An 18028-nucleotide genomic window follows, 5' to 3' on the forward strand; every position below is an offset into this window, starting at 1 on the left:
CAAATGGGGCGAGCTCACTGTGTTGTGGTCAAGTGAGAGGGGAGGTGCACGTGTGTGGAGGGGTGAGCGGGTGCAAGAGCGTGGGGGTCCGTAAGCGTGAGAGGGATACAGAGATGATTGTCAGGAAAAATTAATTGAGTAAGGCTGAATGAATCAATTGTGCAATGGAGATAAGAGTTCCAACTGTGTGATAGAGAAAGATTAATCATAATGACTCTGATGCAGGCTGCTCTGCAGACCTTTTGTGTCCTCCCCACTGCCATCGATGGTATATGAATTGCACGAGAGCCGTGTGCAAAGCGCACCTCCTTTCATTTGTGTCGTTTATTTTTTCTTTCTCCTGACAAACTGATGTTAGTCTTCTGCCCTCTTCGTGGCCTCCTCTCCCTCGCTGTCTGACTTGCTTCTTGTGAAGGATGAAACATCGTTGCTGGCAACGGGGTCAAGGATAGATTAACTTTCCCCTAGATCTCTTGCTTTCTTTCTTCAGCTGCACCCAGGGCAGAAGCTATCCAGCACAGATAACCCTCAGGCCTTTTAGCTCCTGTGTCTCTTCTGCTGCATTACCCCCTCCACCACCACCACTCCCCATCCTCCAAAAATTGGCACAATGCCAGCTGAGAGCCTTCCTGCCAGCGTGGCATTGCTGACTCCATATTTTCCTCTTGGCCTCCTCATTTTATTCTTGCTCTGTTGTGTTTTGTTTCAATCCCATTTCTTTCTTCAGCTCCAAACTAAGAAAGTTTTCCCCAATTTCCGACTGCACTTGCTTTGTCTTGAACTGAATATGTGCACAGCTGATGCTGACTGCACCCATTTAGTTAGAAAGAAAGCAAAGCAACATCGTAGGAGGAAAGACGACCACAAAAGTGTGTCAGAATATTGTAGAGCAGCAGGTAATAGACAGGAGAAATAGACAACTTCCTCATTGTCCAGCTACAATTCAAAAGATCCTTTATGACACCAAACCCAACACCTTTAACTTTGCACTCCTAACACGAGGGAATGCTCTGTAATTTATGCACAAAAGAAATCCTGATAGGCAAAGAGACACACTCACTGTGTCTCAGACATCTTCTCCAGCAGCATCTCAGCCACAGACTTTTCCTTCATCTCCATCGGGATGCGGTCAGTGGGATAGTGGCTCTCAACATCAACCAGTTCAGCCTCATTGGGGGTCATACCCATCATTCTCTTTTGCCTGTGTAAGAAAAAGGAGGAAGAGGCTGGTGGTAGGAAACTTGGTCAAAAAGAACACTCAAAGCACAATATCTAACCAGCATTTATCTGTTCATGAGAGGACACTTGATGTGGATGCACATAAATGTGGGGCTGCTCAGTGCAAGGCCATGCGGAACAAGCCATGAACTCTCGATGCCTTTCATGTCTGTTTAGCGTTTATCTTGACCTGATGTGATGGTTTGATGCTTCTAAATCTAAGGCCGTTCTCCTGACTGTGTTAGTTCAGATTAAAGAACAACACTGTTCTTTAACAAAAGCAAAAGGCCCTTTCAGACACGAAACGCATAACATTAAAGCCTACATCTGTTGAAGCAATGGCATTCATTCTCAATAGAGGAAGTTGTCCTATAACAACATGTCATATTGCTGTACAATTCGTTACAGCTTGCCAGCAGGTGGGATGTGTGAAACACAGCAGCGGTGGACGGGTTCGGCTGAAAAACAGGACTTTTAACTTGTTTAAACATATTGAACAGTCTGTGCTGTAAAGGACTGGCTGGCTTCTCACCGCCAAAAGTTAAATTGCACTTCTAGTAAAGTCTGCTTGCTATCAGATTAAGAAAATAATTGCATCTCACTTTTCCTGGGACACTGTCACGTCTGTGCCATCTGCTGTGTGTCAGGGAAGGAGCGAAGGTCTGAGACTGTCAGCAGCTTAACAAGCACGAAGGATTTATGGTGCATCAAAATGCACAATGATGAGGGGATTTTTCCACCTGGGTCCTATTGTCCCTCTTAAGGCTGCATCTGCAAAGTTTTCTGCAAGCCACATCATGTTTGATGTGTGACTCCACAATGATACACGTGCTGAAGTGAAGTCTGCGACTCTGCAGCGCAACAAGAGGATTCTAAGCAGTTTTACCAGTTGAGAGTTTTCACGGTGTTGCTAACATGCTCACTGATTTGCTATTTTGAGATGATAACCTCTCTAATATTTCTTTCCCATGCTGCACTTTTCTTGGCACAAACAAATCCCGTTTAGCTTGCTTTGCCTCCATCTAAACTATTCCGCTCGGTTTTGTTTTTCATATGGTGCCAGCATCGTGTTCATCAACACTATGTCACTATGTTTACTGATGCTTCGTTGGGAGACGGCGGTCATAGCAGCAGTCATACTGCAGGATGAGCTTCCTAAATTTGGTCGCAAGACAATGACACAGAGGTCATTGAACCTCTCTCAGTGTCCTTTTAGCCACGATGAAGGATATTCCCATGATTCTTTCTCATTGGTGTGTATTGGCCTTTATTTTGGTTTCAAATATTGTAGGAAACAAAAAAAAATAAAAAATAAAATGATAATTATCTTTGCAATCTGATCCACACCGACTGAGAATGGTGTGACCTGCCATCCTTAAACAGCTATCGGGCAATATAACAGGGCAAAAATCCATGGCTAAACAGGTATTTTAAAGCGTCAGGCTCTGGTTTTTTTAAGAGTCCGACAGCATTATGGAAGAGACAGCTGCTGAAGTCTTGTTGAAGGAGGTGTCGAGCTGTGAAATTACAGGGGAGGTTGTACGAAGACAACAATCTACATGTGAGTAAGAGGCAGCCCTGAGAAAACGGAGAAGAGCTGAAAGAAAAAACAGCTTTCTGAAAACAAACAGTGGATTGCAGCTTAAATAAATATGAATGGTCTTCAGATTCAAGCATCTCATCCAACCAATCGATAGTAAGGTAGGTACTTGGCGCTGGCATGTGGAAATAAACAACTGCCGGCAGTTCGTTTACATCTGAGACAATGACAAAACTAAATGGTCAGCTCTGATTACAATCAGTGCAGGTTGTTTGGTAAATATGCCTCCTATGCAAATGACAGGCACTGAAAGAGATGACTCGACTGGAACTGGAGGATGCAAAATGTAAACGAAAAGGTCTTTTCTCTGTAGGCATCCCTTCTATACAAGAGCAAACCTTTCATAAAAATATGAGCCTTCCAGTGGCAAAACAATCCCTTTTACTTTGCCAAAGACGTTTACGACACGGCGGAGCCTCTCAGCAGCTGTCAGTCAGCATTCTCTCCCAAAAAGATCCGGTTACTTGTAAATGTCATCATTAAAAAAAATCTCTTTGTGACAAATTACTCTTCAAAGGCACGTTTCAAATATCAGAAACAGACCAAAAACCACCAACACTAGGGAAGGTCCAACTTCTGTCTGCAGAGGGTATTTGTGGGTATTTACTGCCTCCGGTTCCACTCCGCAGTGATGCACACATGACACCAGGGTGGCTGTATTAAATTTTGGGGAGCATGTTGTGCTTTGGCTGCAGCACACCAAGCAAATTTCAGAAATACACTTTTAATGACTGCATTGACTCTCTAAGGATGCTTTAAAACGGTTGCAGTTGATGAACGTTACCAGCCTGCACATTAGCTGCCTCTCATCCACTGAAGAAAATGGAATATCCTTCTGATACTTGTGCTTAATAGAAATTACATTCCAACACAGACGAGTGAACCTGTGTATGCATGATAATTTGAGTAAAAAAAAAAAAAAAGTGTGTATAAGTGTGTTGTTGTTGATGTGTTGATCCTAACGAGCCTGTGAAGCACTGCAGTAATTACATTTCATAAAGGCCTTTAATCTAATACATCTCAAAGCTCTGCCATTATTACGATGCTGATCTATTTTCTGGATTTATACATTTGATTACTTTATTTCTATAATTTGAAAAAAAAAACTGAGCAGCGTTACAAAATAAAAGAAAATCACCTGAAATCCTCCAGTTGTTTGGCCACTTCAGGAATCTGCATGCTCTGGACATCGTGAGCGTAACGCCTTTGGGTGTCATCTGAGAATATTTCTGGACGGTTCCGCTCTTAAAAACAAACAAATAAGCAAGTGAGACTTCCAGAAATAAAAAGTAACATACTGAGCTGGTTTGTATAAGTTTGTATTCACTGTGTATGACAAAGAATAAGTCACAATAATATGCAAGTATGGTATTCAATATGAACAGTACAGCAAAATAACTTACCCAATTCATTAGAAACACTGACTGGCATTGTCACTCTGAGAATCTGCAATGCAATGCAAACAACATAAGGACAGAGGAATATGCTTTTTTAAATATTTTTAAATGTTTATATCATATAAAAGAGCCATAAACTTTACATAAAGTGATATATCTCAGCTTTGTTGTGGATGGGCAGTATGCAGTAACTAAACTTATCCACTAGAGGTCGTTTTAATACTAGAAATAAAAACGTTAAAGTAGAGCGAACCAGATATTCCAAATAGGAGGTACAAAGCTCAGTCACTGAAAATAACCACACGGGCCAACTTTGTGTCAGTAAGTTCAGAGGAATTTCAAAAGTGATGTTGACAGAGAATGACTCCTCCTACAAGGGCTTTCCCACGATCCCGAAAGGAAGCAGTGGGATTTGAAAGATAGACAGAAGGGAAGTGCAGGACGAACCAGCTGAGCTGATGGACATGTGCAACTCCAGAGCTCAGAGGAAGGAGCATAGCAGAGAAGGGACAAAGGCCAGGTGTGCTGGGAGGAATGATGGAAGAAAAACATACAGATACTGTGGGGAGCTTCATGGACAGACGGGGCAAACAGAGCTGACCCGTGTCCACACCGTGTGCTCCTCTTTCATCAGTGCAGCTTCTGAACTGCAGCTGGGCACGATAGAGTATACAACACAGCTTAGCAGACACCGGTGCATCATTGGTTAAATGTGAAGTCAATAAAAATGGTTTCACTTCGAAATGAGACTGCAGAGGTGTTTGCTTGTATAGAAAACCAAAAGTTTAGCTCTGTCGTAATAAAAACACAAAAGTATTAAATTAATAAGATTAAAATCTTACAAAAAAAAAAAACAGGTTAACAACATCGATATCTTGCTAGCATCTCCTGTTGCCATGTCAACAAAAGAGGATTCGGCACATATCCTGATGTCAGACTGAGCAGATGACATCACACATTCTGACGCCGCTATAAAAAAAAAACCTTTCCAGTTTCCAGTCAACACATGAGTGTTTGGGTCAAAGATCAGTGAACATTTTTACCCTAAAAGTTTAGTTTAAGAGCCCAAAACTGCTTTTGCATGTGGATGAGGTGCAAACACAGAAACATCTGCAGTTATTTAAACATGCTCTTGTGTATCTGCACCTTTTGTCATTTAGGGAAATATTTGCCTTAAAATATTGCCTTTGTCCGGGAATATATATTTTCTGTCAATCTTCCTGAGAGTTGGAGGTGTCAGACGCCATCTACAGATGTTATTTCCCCAAAACATGAATTAAAACAGCTCATATAATCACACTCCAACCCTCATTGCAGAGACCATGTCTGCACTGAGGTAATCCATGTAATGCCAAGTTCAAACTAACAAAATGAGACTTCTTTAAAACAAAATTCATCATTTGTTGATCTTTTCAATGAAGGAAGATAAAAAAATCCTTCAAGACACGACAGGTGCAGAGAGTGCTTTAACACGGAAAACATGCAAACAACGTTTGAGCTCTGAGGTTTTATATCATCTGCAACATCTGCTGAGGTGGTTACAATAAGTTAATGAGCCTCAACAGTAAAGCAGGGATCTTCACAGATCCATTTATATCCAGCAACAAATAGACATGCGACTTTGTTCTGAAAACACAAGAAACCCATTAAAAACAAGACACATATTTCAGAAAATGGAATCACGCGGTGCTGGGAGTCACAGGTTCACAAACCTGACAAACGTAACCACGTATTGCTCGTTCCTACAGTACAAATGTAACTGTGTGACACGCCGCCTCCCTGACCTGCTTTGTGTTTTTGTTTTGTGATGATTACACACTGTATTGATTGCTTTAATAAAAGAATTTCAAATCCATTCTTATATAGGAATAGAGGCTAGAGTTCTACTTACCGCACCCTTGTCCAAGAAGTTGTTGTAAAACTCCACAAACTGTTTCTTGGTCTCTTTGGCATTGAAGTTCTTGAAGAGGTCAGCATGGAGGTAACACAGCTGAGAGGGGAGACAAAGACAGGACCATCAATGAGTCCTGGACGATTCCAACAGCTTCAGTTTCACATGTCTTACAGTAAAGCTTTGCAAGGCTTCTGTGTGTGAGCGCAATTAACCTGCCATGTGATATCACATAATGTTACCCAAAACTCAGAATACACTGCCACACACATAGAAAACTAGAATTCACTTTTACTCAATTATGATGTCACTAAATATGAACTCGATCACTCTTCTCAGACATGATCAATGACATATGGCTATAACAACGAAGCTCCTTGATACCGGTTTCACGCGTGGGATAGTGGGCACAAATTGAACAAAAAGAGCATAAAATGATATTTAAAAACGCTGCGCAATCAAGGAAGTTTTGCAAAAAGGCTACACTGTTGATAGAAGGTGGGAGAAGGAGCGGGTGGGCCGACTGAGAGAGACCGTCAGCAGCTGTGAAAGGTGTAACAGTACCTGGGTGGGTCACAGTGTCTGCATGCAGAATGAAGGGGAAAGGACATTCATGCTTTATATAGATACCGACATGCAGACACGAACATTGTTAATCCTCACTAAGTCCCAGTGGGTCATGAAGGTGCTGGTTTACATGTTTTACACAAGCTAGAGTGACACAGGGAAATCAAGTAATGGCTAACACATTTTTACTCAACATTTATAAGACTCTTTGCATTTATCACTGGCATTAAAAGGAAAAAATGTCCGTTAGACCTTGAACGCAACACTATAGGAAGATGCCGGCAAGATAGTCCCAGAGCCAAGATAAATGACAGCCATATTGGAGAGCTGAGGCCTCAGAATGTGTGTCACTGCCATGTTAGATACTTCATAACCCGACACAGAACTGGCCACCAATAGACAAAACCTCTAACTGCAGAGGCTTTGAGAATCAAGTGGCCGTTGCCGTAAAACAGGAGAGAATTCCCTCTGTTGTCTTTGTGTGAGCTGTTTTCACCCAACAAAGAGGAGAGACAACTCTGATGGCATCACCTGTGTCAGTGCTGTCAGAAAGGTTGCCCGTTTAGCAGGGCAGGGGAGATTGTGCATTACAACAAATGCCTCTGGATTGTCGATACGAGCGGTTTTGAAAATAATAATGCAGGTATTAACACTTTTACTCTGCTCATATAAGGTTAGCTTTCACTGCTGAGTTTGTGTATGTGTGTTTAGGGGTTACCCTAACCCTTAAAAAGAGAACATGAGGCTTCGGTTGAATGCAACCTGTAATTCTGTCTATGTTTAGGTAACATACTAAAATAAGCAGAACTGTTGTTTTTTTGAGTCCATGCAGACACATGCAGATGACGGCTGGGCCTGTGAAATCAGCAGCACTGACTAAAACAGAATGACTCATAAGACGGCCACCTCAGAGAAAAAGAAACCAAGCTAAAACCCATCCTGTGCAGTCAGGATGGTGCATTTTATAAGCTGTAGTCCTCACCAGGGGAGCGGGGTCAAACTGTAGAATGACATGTTGCACGAAGACCAGCAGGTGAGTCGGATGATCCTTCAACTGCTCTATGCTGCTGAAGTAAGGGGACTGGTCGTCCACCACCTGCGATGAAGAGAGAGAGCACAGAGGCGTGTGGAAAATGAGAGAAGCTGAAAGGTGACCTTAAGTCTTGAGGTGATACTCAACACTTCACTCACTTCACTCAGATCATTCTCGAAATCCTCGTCCTCAGCCCCGATGATGCTCATGGCTGGGTTAGAGCACTGAGCTCCAAAGAGACCCTGCTAAAGGGAAACAGAAGGGGAAGAAAACAAGACAATTAGCAACCATCAAGCGCAACAGTTTGAACTGGTAGGCCATCTCATTAGCTTCCTCAGTCCCTGCTGAGCAGAGCCAGACATAAAGCCAGATTAGAGCGTGGACATACTGAACTTTCCCAGTGTGAAATCACGTCAAGCTGAGAAACATGTCCCAGCCTCCAAACCGGCCTCCGTCAACAAACTATGATCAGGGTATCCATTTAATCATTAGTAATCCAACTAATGTTTGAAAAAAATCTAATATGAAACAGACACTTTACAAACTTCTGTCCCAAGAAATCATGAAGCCACTGGGAACAGATACTCTAAAACGTTCATGTTGGCTGTTGAACTCAAGGGAAGAAACGTTTGAGCTGAGGTTTGGTCATCATCAACAGCTCAGCAGAGAGCTCTGCTTCTGTGAGCTAAAACGTGAACTCTCCTGGTCTAAAAATGGGAATGAACTCATCTAAAAAGGAAAGGTTTGAGCCAATCCTTGCCTTTCAAAGCCATGAATGGGAGGAAAAAAATTAATAAAAAAAAGTCCACCCTTAAACTTAAGTCCACCCTTTACACCCTGAACCACTTCCGCTTTTCCCTAAAAAACACAAACAACACACAGCTCTTGTATTCAGTTCTCAAAAGGCCACAGACCCAGAGCCGCCACCAAGAGACACACAAACACACATCAAAAAGCTGCGTTGCACAATGGTGGGTCAGTACAGGGGGCAGGGTGTAAAGCTTCAAGAAAGAGTCGACGTGAAGAGAAGGGAAAAGAGTAACCCCTGCAGTAAAAACACACAGAGCTGTTTTTAAGGAGCAGCTTGAAGTTTTCATGACATACCTGGTTACTGTAAAGGGCCAGATTCAGTTGAATTCTGTTTCCTAACTTTAAATAGGCAAGCTGCACATTCAATTCGTAAGAGTGACAGTACTGACCGCCATCGTTCAGTTACAGGCGGGTGGAAAAAAGCTTCAATTTAACAATTTAAAACCCCCCCGCTGCTCTGCTAAGTCGGTTTTCTCTAAAATAAGGTCCGAGACCTTTTTAAGTCACTGTGAATTTGATTAATTCAGTTCCTATTTTATCAATTTCATCAAGGTCAGTTTAGCAGAAATGCTTCTGTGGTTGTGTAAATTTTATCTTTACAGCACTTTGAAGTGGTTTTCATATTCTCAAGCACGAAAGAGAATATAGAAGAGGTTTGTTACTGTGTATCATTCTATCCAGGATTGCATGTAAAATGTGAATTGAGACAGAAATCAATGCGATTGTCACCCTTTCGGCAAGTGCATGAATTATTGTTTTGGCTTTGTTAAAATTACTTACTTGATACTAAAGCAAATATGGTCATTTAGAGGGAAGAAATCAATAGGACATATCATTAAATGATTCAATGAATCAAAAGAAGTCTCAGCACGCATTGAACAAGGCCAAAAACTAACACTGAGTGACCGTGATGCATCCATTAATGGAAGTTTATACTCCAAAATAGATGAAAAGATAAAAGAAGGTAAAAACGTAAAAAAAAACAAAAGATCCAAAAAATACTTGACTGCCTTCTCTGGATCTGAGCTCATCGAGATAACCGAAGAGAAGTGAAAAACCGCTCTGTGATCGGATGCATTGAAATTTGGCATTTTCTTGGAAATTAGGGGCAATTAAGGCAGTCCTCCGAGCTACAGACAGCCCGTAGTTCAAAGGCAAGCATTCGTGATATTCTGGAGGCACAGCAGAGGCTAAACCACACGTTTGAGAAGGCAACATTAACGCTAAATGACATGGAGAACTTTTTGAGCAAAACGGGCTGCCATCAAGACCCGTTTTTACAGGGAAAGCCTTGGTTATTTCAGCAAGATATCACCCAACAGCATTCAGAAGACACTACAGCACAGCTCTGTAGTGAAATAGTCCCATCACTACACTGGAATAAAACACTTTACTCACAAACCAAATGAAAACATTGAAAAAAAATTTTTTAAATTTGTTTCAACATGTCATCTGATGACTTTCTTAAGACTTTGATATGATTTGAAAACCAGTACATGTTGTTTTCACCTTACACATGCAAACCTTTTGGAAATGGGTTTTACTCATTCGTTTGGTGAGTGCATGGGTGTGAGGAGCGGGTTTCAGTGCACTTCTGTGTGCGTTTGAGCAACATGTCTAAACATACAGGCGAATGTGCGGTTATGCAGGCTAATTAAAAAGGAACTGAAAAGTCACTTAGTGGTTAGTTTGTACGGAAGTGTCACTGTATACACGAGCAAGATTTGATCTTTTGCTTGCATACAGTGTACATGTCACAATGGCAGCAGTCTGATGAATGTGTTGGGGTCAAGGTAGGGTTTTGTACATGAACAGAGCTGGTAGGGTGGCAGATAGAGAGTGAAACTGGGAAACAGACAGACAAAGATAATGTATTCATTCATAGGCACATCCAGTGGGCTGCGGGTTGAGAAAGGCCACTGTTGGAGCAACATGCGTGGGAGGGGTTAGTTAAACAGAGAGATGCAGGCCTGTCAGGGTCATGGGTGCACATCTGCATAGACATACACAAACATAACCACAACTGGGCCCGTTTTTTTTTTAATACACACACACACACACACACACACACCCGGCCACCAACACTTTATCAAAATGACAAACCCAAAGCCACGATACCAGCACTGACAAAAACTGTTTTGTCACCATGACAACAAGAACTACGAACAGTACCCAGTGCTGCAGAAGTCAGGCCTATAGTCATTTCCTGGTGGAAAGATAAAATGCTTTTCTTTATAGCTCAAGTAAAATTTTAACGGCAGATGCATCAAACCAAAAAAAAAACTCACCTGGGAAAAAAAGGAATTTATTTTATTTCTTTGAGTCGGAGGTCAGCACTACTGTGCAAATGTATGTCTGGTCGAGGGCGGCTTAAAACTTTCTCTGAATGAGCGGGAGCTGGAATTTACAGCAAATAGTCAACTATTTGTTTAACTTTTATAATAGACACATTCAGGGATTCCCCACACTATGTTTGCTTCATGCAGTCTTCGACCCAGCCACCCCTCGCCTCCCTGACTCACACACAAGTAACGGTGGCCACTGCCCTCTAAACATACACATCTGGATCAATACACAATCAAGAAGTGTTGCCAACTAGTTTTAGACTTTTTCACACCATTGTAGCAAATTCCAATAAAGCACCTACTGAAAAATGAAGTTATTAAATAAATCTTAGCTACTTTCAGTGTAGGACGGTCCCTCCCTGCTTCAAGCACCCAAAGGGAGACTTCATCGATGCATTATGGTATTGATCATAATATGAGCACGCTAACTAATTTCCCCAAGAAGACATGAAAGCTGACTCCTCCATCCCAATCTGTTCAGCGAGTTTGCAGAATGAAAAAGGAGCAGTACGACAGCTGACGTGGATATGAGTGGGGGGGGGGGGGGGGGGGGGGGGTTAAGGCCTTCTGTTGCTCCTTTTGTCATAAACATAAGTGAAAAACACCAGTACATTTCAAACTACCACACCCTCACAAATTAATCGATCTATGAGAATTTATCAGTCTGAGTTCCTTCTCCTTGGCTAATGCTTAGCTATTCGGCCTCTAATATAATAAATCAAAGTTCAGCCATTAGGCCCATCTGAAGCGTTGGTGAACATCTGTCTCCCCTTTTCTTAGAGCCGCCACCGTCAGTATTTATTTCATCCGATTCAACATGTTGAACAAACGATGCTTTTTTTATTCTTAATTTATGCATTTTTTAACCTTCACAGTCTTCCGCTTTAGATTATACATCCTGCCTGGAATTCATCTTTGTTGTGTGTTAAAGTGCCTCTTTGTTTGTTGAGACAATGGCATTGTAAGCAGGAGGCTTCTTGTCGCCATTAGGTCTTCACATTGGTTTGGTGCCTATAAGCTCTTGGGGAGCGGGCGGGGGGGGTCATATTCTAGTCATATTCAGCTAAAAAAAAAAAAAAAACACCCATGGCAATAAACTTAACTTTCAATAATCAATAATTCAAGCAAGGTCCTTAACTGCTGACATGACTCCGTGTCTTCTTTTCTGTCCAAATTCAGGGTTTTCATTTTGTCACCAGGTGGATTTTCTCTAATTAACTTTTCAATTGTTTGATCTTAAAATCAAATACAAACTGTAAAAGAAAAAAAAATACAATAACTCAAGCACAGGGTAATACCATTAAAGGTGTTGCTTTGAATGCTGTTTAATCATTCAATTGTCAATGATGCAAGTCGGAAAAAGCAACAATTCTCCAATTTTAGATTCTAGTGCTGATGGAATGTTGGGAATTTTTGGCTTAAATGGTTAATCATCCCATTGATCAGTGACTCAAATTACTAAGGTTGCAGCTCTAAAAGTGGGAACACTGACAGTGAACGATTTCTAGTTAGTTCTCAGTTCACTGTTGAGCTTCAGTTGAAATGCAAAACAGGCTATGCTTTGACAACCTTGAGGAGAGCTGACCGCTGCCTTTAGCTGCATGTTTCAGCATTTTGGGCTCCTCGTTACGGGAGTTCCTAAAGCCAATCTTTTGTTATTGTTATGTCTTGTTAGGATTTCAGAGTAATTGTAATACATGTACGCTCTCTGAGAGACAAATTGGAAAAGGCAGGGGGAAGCTAAATGGGGTTACTCGGAGGAAAGCAGAGAAGGTCAGTTCCCTTTTAGCTTTAAGGAGCCCAGGACTACAGCGGAGCAGGAGCGTGAGCCTGCTGTACCTAGAGGGAGCCAAGTGGTGCATTCCAGCATATGGCACAGTTCAGGCAACAGATGGAGTCAGTCTGAGTTTCAACTGTAAGCAGACCTTCTTCCCCCTCACCTCCATTACACGATAGCTGGCATGAGCTCCACAATGTGAGGGCCTTTCTTGGTTCATGCTGCACTGGTTGTGGGGACAAGAGAGAGCCATGAGCATACAGGAATTGAACAGTGTCCCAGGAGTGTAGAGATCAACTCTGGTGCTCCTGTGAGTCGGCAGCTGCCCTGTACCCCTCCCTCCCATCACATTCCAGTACTAACTAAGTGTCAGGTGGCATCAATCTAATGATAGCCATCAAGCATACGTGCCTTTGTGTGTGTGCGTGCGAGTTAAGACTGCGCACATATGTGGGAGGGGGCCATTCCTGATTGTAGGGAGCTGTCGGTGTGCTTGTGTGTATGTGTGCCCTATGACAACTGGTCTTTACAAGAGCATTCCTCTCAATCGCTGACCATGCCGAGGTCCGATACTGTATGTACGCGAATAAGAATTAGCAACCGCTTCTTCCTTCAGACAAGGTATTAGCACAGTTTAGCATTTCATTTTTCCACCAGGTCACCACAGTCTAATAGTAATTCAGTCGCAGTTACATCAGCTCTTATGTAAACCCCACGTCCATTGTGAAACAGTTATAACAGTAAGCTGTTGAAGTGAAACCTCTCCGACCAGGAAAAGAGGAGGAGCCAAACTGTGACCTCACCCCAGTCTGGGCATCTTCAGCGTCCATAGTGCAACAGGAGATGCTTGCACTTGTCAATCAAGCTCCTGCAATCACATGACAGTGACTGTCAAAGGGAGGTGAGATAGATTTATTGGTGCAGGAACAAGGTCAAATGCATGGATCAAAAATACATGATCTTAAGCCATACCACTGAAGTATGAAATGTGAAAATACGCAGAAACAGCCTTCTTGTGTCCCAATCAAGTAGCAATAAACAGAAACTGACCAAGGTGAACTTTAAAACCTCTGACAATTGTGTTTCTAGTGACCAACAGTGGATGAAACTTCAACCTTGCAGCCATTAGTGCCAGCACTGCTGTTAAATATGCAACAAAGAACACTCATAAGTGATTCCATAAAGGTGGAGAAGAGGAGGTAGGATGATGTGTTTCACCGTGGCTGTGGAACTTACCGTGTTGAATTTTAACTTTGGGATTTTTATGACCTCCGGAGATGGTAACAAATATCTATGTGGCATGCACCAGTGCTCTATGATTTATGCACCAGGAGGATCCATCCGCAGCCTGCCTGAGGGTGTTCAGGCAAACTTTTCAATGTTAATTAAAAACTTTGATTCCTTAACTCAGGAGGAACCAGAAACCCTCCCGCCCCCACACACACATTTGAGATTAAACCTTCATTCATTAAAGCATCCACAATAAAACAGCTGAGACGCATCAGCTAAACCGTGTCCTCCCTGGATGTTCGGCATCCTGATTTTTTCGTGCATGACACCTTTCACAAATCAAAACACAACACCAACAACAGCAACCTTGCAATTGTCAGAAATAGGAAAAACTACAGTCCTTGTGGAGATCAAACCCACCTTTTCTCAGAAGCATGTGTCCCAACTTTGAGCTAATTGCCCTTCTGGGAGAGGAAGAGGATACGTTTTACTTTCAAAGAAGTCTGAATATAAAAATGTGTTTGAGCAGGTGGAAAAGAAGAAAGAATAAATCAGCACTGAAATCCTGACTGAAGCTCAAAAGTTCAGGTGTGCGATATAAAGCAAGCCTGAAATAATTCTGCTGCTCATCATATGAAGGCAGCTGGAGAGAGTGAAAAACTCGTCTGTGAGAAAATAAGAAGACAAATGTGAAGGAATCTTCTGATGAAGTAACATGAATATCCTGTACTAAAAACTCTAAAATCAGAGCTTCACTCATCTAGAACTACAAGGTGCACCTGGCCTCTGAATAAGTATAGGTCACCGTTTTATTCTTGCACTCAATCACAATAGGCTGTGTTGTGTCCTCTATATATGCTATGAGGGTGGCGTCCAAAAATAACCCAGCAGCTAATGGCGGTAGCTTATTCTGCTGTTTATCTGGCTCACTCATCAGGCCAGAGAGCCACATTAACAGCGACTGGGGGATTCCTACCAGCCCCACTGCTCCACCACCCATCCAGCAGCTCCTCCCTGAGGCGCCTGAACTTAGACAAGAAAAAAGAGGGGGGGGCACTGGCAAATAAGAAGGCATATAGACAGGAAGTGGGTGTAATTTCCTCAGGAAGCTATCAGAGTCATTTCCTGTATGACCTATCAGATGAGAAGAGAGCGAGAGAAAGCTAGACGGATAGAAGCAGATGAGAGAAAGAGTGAGAAAAGGTGAACAAAAAAAAATTGTGCCCACAACTGTTTCCGCAACACACAAGACAGACGAAACTGCAGCAAGCAAACCTCCAGTGCCACTCGTTTCTGAGTTCACGTGGGAGCCAGAAAGGGAAGTTAGCGTACACCCCCAACGAAACCTAGAGGCGAAGAAGAGGAAGATCACAAGAGTGCGAGTAGGAGAGGATCGCATCAAAGTGCAGGGAGTTATGGGCATGTTTGACGAAAAGTCCTCAGACAACAGGCGGATAAGAAGTCTGAATAAATCATCTTCACAGAAAGGTGTGACATCACTGGATATTCACACAAGTCATAAAAGTAGATGAAGACAAATCAGTTAAATAAGGAACAAAATACCGTACCTTAATTATTTCAGGAAAATAAGCCAATATTCCACATTCTCAGAAAAACAAGCAAGACATGTTATAGTCTTTGCTCACACATGAACTCTCTTTACTCTGAGAGACTAAATGCATGTCAGACATTGGCGAAGATCATAAGTCCGCCATAGCACTAAACAACAATAGCATGCACCGCTGGGCTGCAACGAGCGAGCTGCAGCTCTCCAAACATAACACCGCAGTTTGATAAAGATCACATGGGCGAGCCAGAAGGCTGCTGGGAAAATGCTTTGTTGAATGATGAGAACCAAAAAGAAACAGAACTTCTTATTTCGAATAACAGGTTTTATGTGGCATGAACTCAAGCACGAGAAACGCGTCCCGTCTGTGAAACACGGTGGTGGTTTTGTCATGGTTTGCCCAGAACGGTTGCCACCGTTGATGAACCAACGTGTCATGAAAGGCATGCTTTCAACGTTCACAAATGAAGTTAAAGGGATCTTTGTTGCAATTTCAGGAGTATATTCTCAATGTGTATGTATATGTTCAGTTGGGTTTTCTTTCATTATAAAGTTAATGTTGTTTAGGTTTTATTACGCCGAAACGTTCAAGCGCCAGTATAAAACCCGAACTACTTACAAACCCCAGAAAACTGCTAGAACCTGTTTTTGCAAACTTGCATCATAAACTGCTCCAAAATATAATAAGAAAATGAAAGAAACGGGACAGCGGCAGTGAAAAGACTGGAGAAAAAAAAAAACTGGCAACAGAAACATTCATAAACACGTAAGAAACTTTGGAAGCTAAACAACCCCAGTTAGAGAACAGAGCCACATCTCGGAGCTTAAAAAGTACACATCTGCTTCCAAAATTCAGCAAGGCATAACCGAGCGCACACCCTAGATTTATCCAACCTTGACTAAACACTTTTGGCCGCAGCTGGCAGCATCGTCTGTGTTTGCATCTTGGCGTAAACACACTCTAAAGCATCTCTGACAATTGAGATGTGCGCTGTGTAAATGACTTCTTGCTGTCACAAAGAAATGGCCGTATAAGCCTGGAGGTGTGGATGTGTGTCAAGGTCTAAGCACAGCCTCAATCTTTATTACTGAGTAATAACCATTTCCATACCATTTTTTAAAATTTTATCACTTAGATATTAAAATTAAAAAGCACCCACACACTTCCTGACCAACCTTGCATCAAACTCTGCTACAACAACCTTTGTTCCTACATTAGAATAGCAAAGGACTAAGCTCTTGGCGTGGGCGTTTGCCACACAAATAGGATCTACTGAAAGACGCGATGGAGGTGCATGATGGGAACTATACAGTAAGCTTGGTGTTTGAAACTCGACCCATACTTCTTATGTAAAGTCATGACTTTTCTACTTCCACAGCACCCTTTTCCTCCAGCTTAATGAAAGCACAACACTACTTCTGGATTACCCCTTTAAAGGACATTTCTCCTGAACCGATTAGGATCCCAGACAACACAAGCATCTTAAAGTATTCGACAAACACAGACCTGATTAAAGATAAGGCTCAATTGACAGAGATAAGGCATGTCAAGATAACAAGGTCTAATGTGACTGAATGCCTGCGTGTTTGTTCAGCGCGAAAAAAGGCCAACGGGGCAGCGGTCAGGGTATTACACGGGGCTAAGTTATCCCAGAAATCTTGTCACCGCTATGACAGCAAGCAAACAAGCCAGGAGAGAGGGTGCACTGTGAGATACTGAAGATAGCGCTGCACAGCTGATTGCACAAACAGGGGAAGTCACATCAGTGTGTGTGTGAGCGGGGGAGTGGCTCCTCTGAGCTGAAGGTGTAAAAATGTGAGAATATGCCCCGTCAAGCATATTTTCCTCCCTGTTAGCACATCCTCTGTCCTCTGCTCTTCACTCTTAGAAGTTGCACCTCACCACATGTAACACTGCATTTCTTCTCTCTTCACCTTCATGTCCTGCGTCTCCAGCTTAAAATAAAGCGGCCCTTTGTACCTTTGCTCTGAGACAGCCGCTGCATTCATAGCCACTAGACAAGAGCCAATTATGTAATTTAAAAACCATTACGTAGTGGCTAAAATAAGATTATGGCCAACGGTGCCGGGAAAACACAAGCAGTCTTTTTTTTTCCTTTTCCAATGCCTTACATGTTGTCCTTTATTTCTGCTACAAAAGGAAACATACTTGAGCAACACTGTTTTACTGCAATAACCTTATCTCGATTTCACTTGGACGCAGCCGATGCAGGGAAGTAATGACCTTCCATTCGAATGATTAAATTGACGTTTTAATGATACTGAACAAAAGGTATCCCCCTAGATCTCCATGCAAGACTACCCAGTGTCTGTTAACATTTTAAAGATGTTAAACAGGGCATCCCGCTAAACAAGCCACAACCTCCTCCCGTCCTCTGTATATTCAAAAAAGGCCTAGCAAGCTTTCATCTAATTCATTCGTCTCTCCTTAGAGCAAAAGCAAACTCCATTTTCCTACTTATCCCCATTTAGAGGTCAATGGCTTCATGGAAACAGCAGATAGGTCCGGGGTAAAATCGACTGGCATGGATTGGCAGCTCAGAGTGAACCTCCAGCTTGGCTTAACTGCTTC

At 42.3% G+C, this 18028-nt stretch overlaps 2 protein-coding genes across 4 annotated transcripts in view; one reads left to right on the forward strand and one right to left on the reverse strand.

The window, feature by feature from the left end:
* Positions 1 to 18028, forward strand: part of LOC140316197 (trypsin-1-like) — a 309543-nt gene that overhangs the window by 103272 nt on the left and 188243 nt on the right. The window lies entirely within an intron of this gene.
* Positions 1 to 18028, reverse strand: part of arhgef1 (Rho guanine nucleotide exchange factor (GEF) 1) — a 40037-nt gene that overhangs the window by 15369 nt on the left and 6640 nt on the right. For 2 of the 3 annotated variants that reach the window (XM_072393898.1, XM_072393899.1), the window contains exons 2-7: positions 7865 to 7948; positions 7656 to 7769; positions 6107 to 6205; positions 4222 to 4264; positions 3957 to 4062; positions 1061 to 1201 (exon numbers count right to left, since the gene is read on the reverse strand). In XM_072393898.1, the coding sequence (XP_072249999.1) occupies positions 1061 to 1201; positions 3957 to 4062; positions 4222 to 4264; positions 6107 to 6205; positions 7656 to 7769; positions 7865 to 7948 (587 nt within the window). Of the gene's footprint in view, positions 1 to 1060; positions 1202 to 3956; positions 4063 to 4221; positions 4265 to 6106; positions 6206 to 7655; positions 7770 to 7864; positions 7952 to 18028 lie in introns of all 3 variants that reach the window. The other variant, XM_072393900.1, reaches the window with a different exon arrangement.

This window comes from Leuresthes tenuis, unplaced genomic scaffold (genome assembly GCF_036924035.1).
Source record: "Leuresthes tenuis unplaced genomic scaffold, fLeuTen1.0.hap1 SCAF_10, whole genome shotgun sequence".
Taxonomy (NCBI): Eukaryota; Metazoa; Chordata; class Actinopteri; order Atheriniformes; family Atherinopsidae; genus Leuresthes; species Leuresthes tenuis.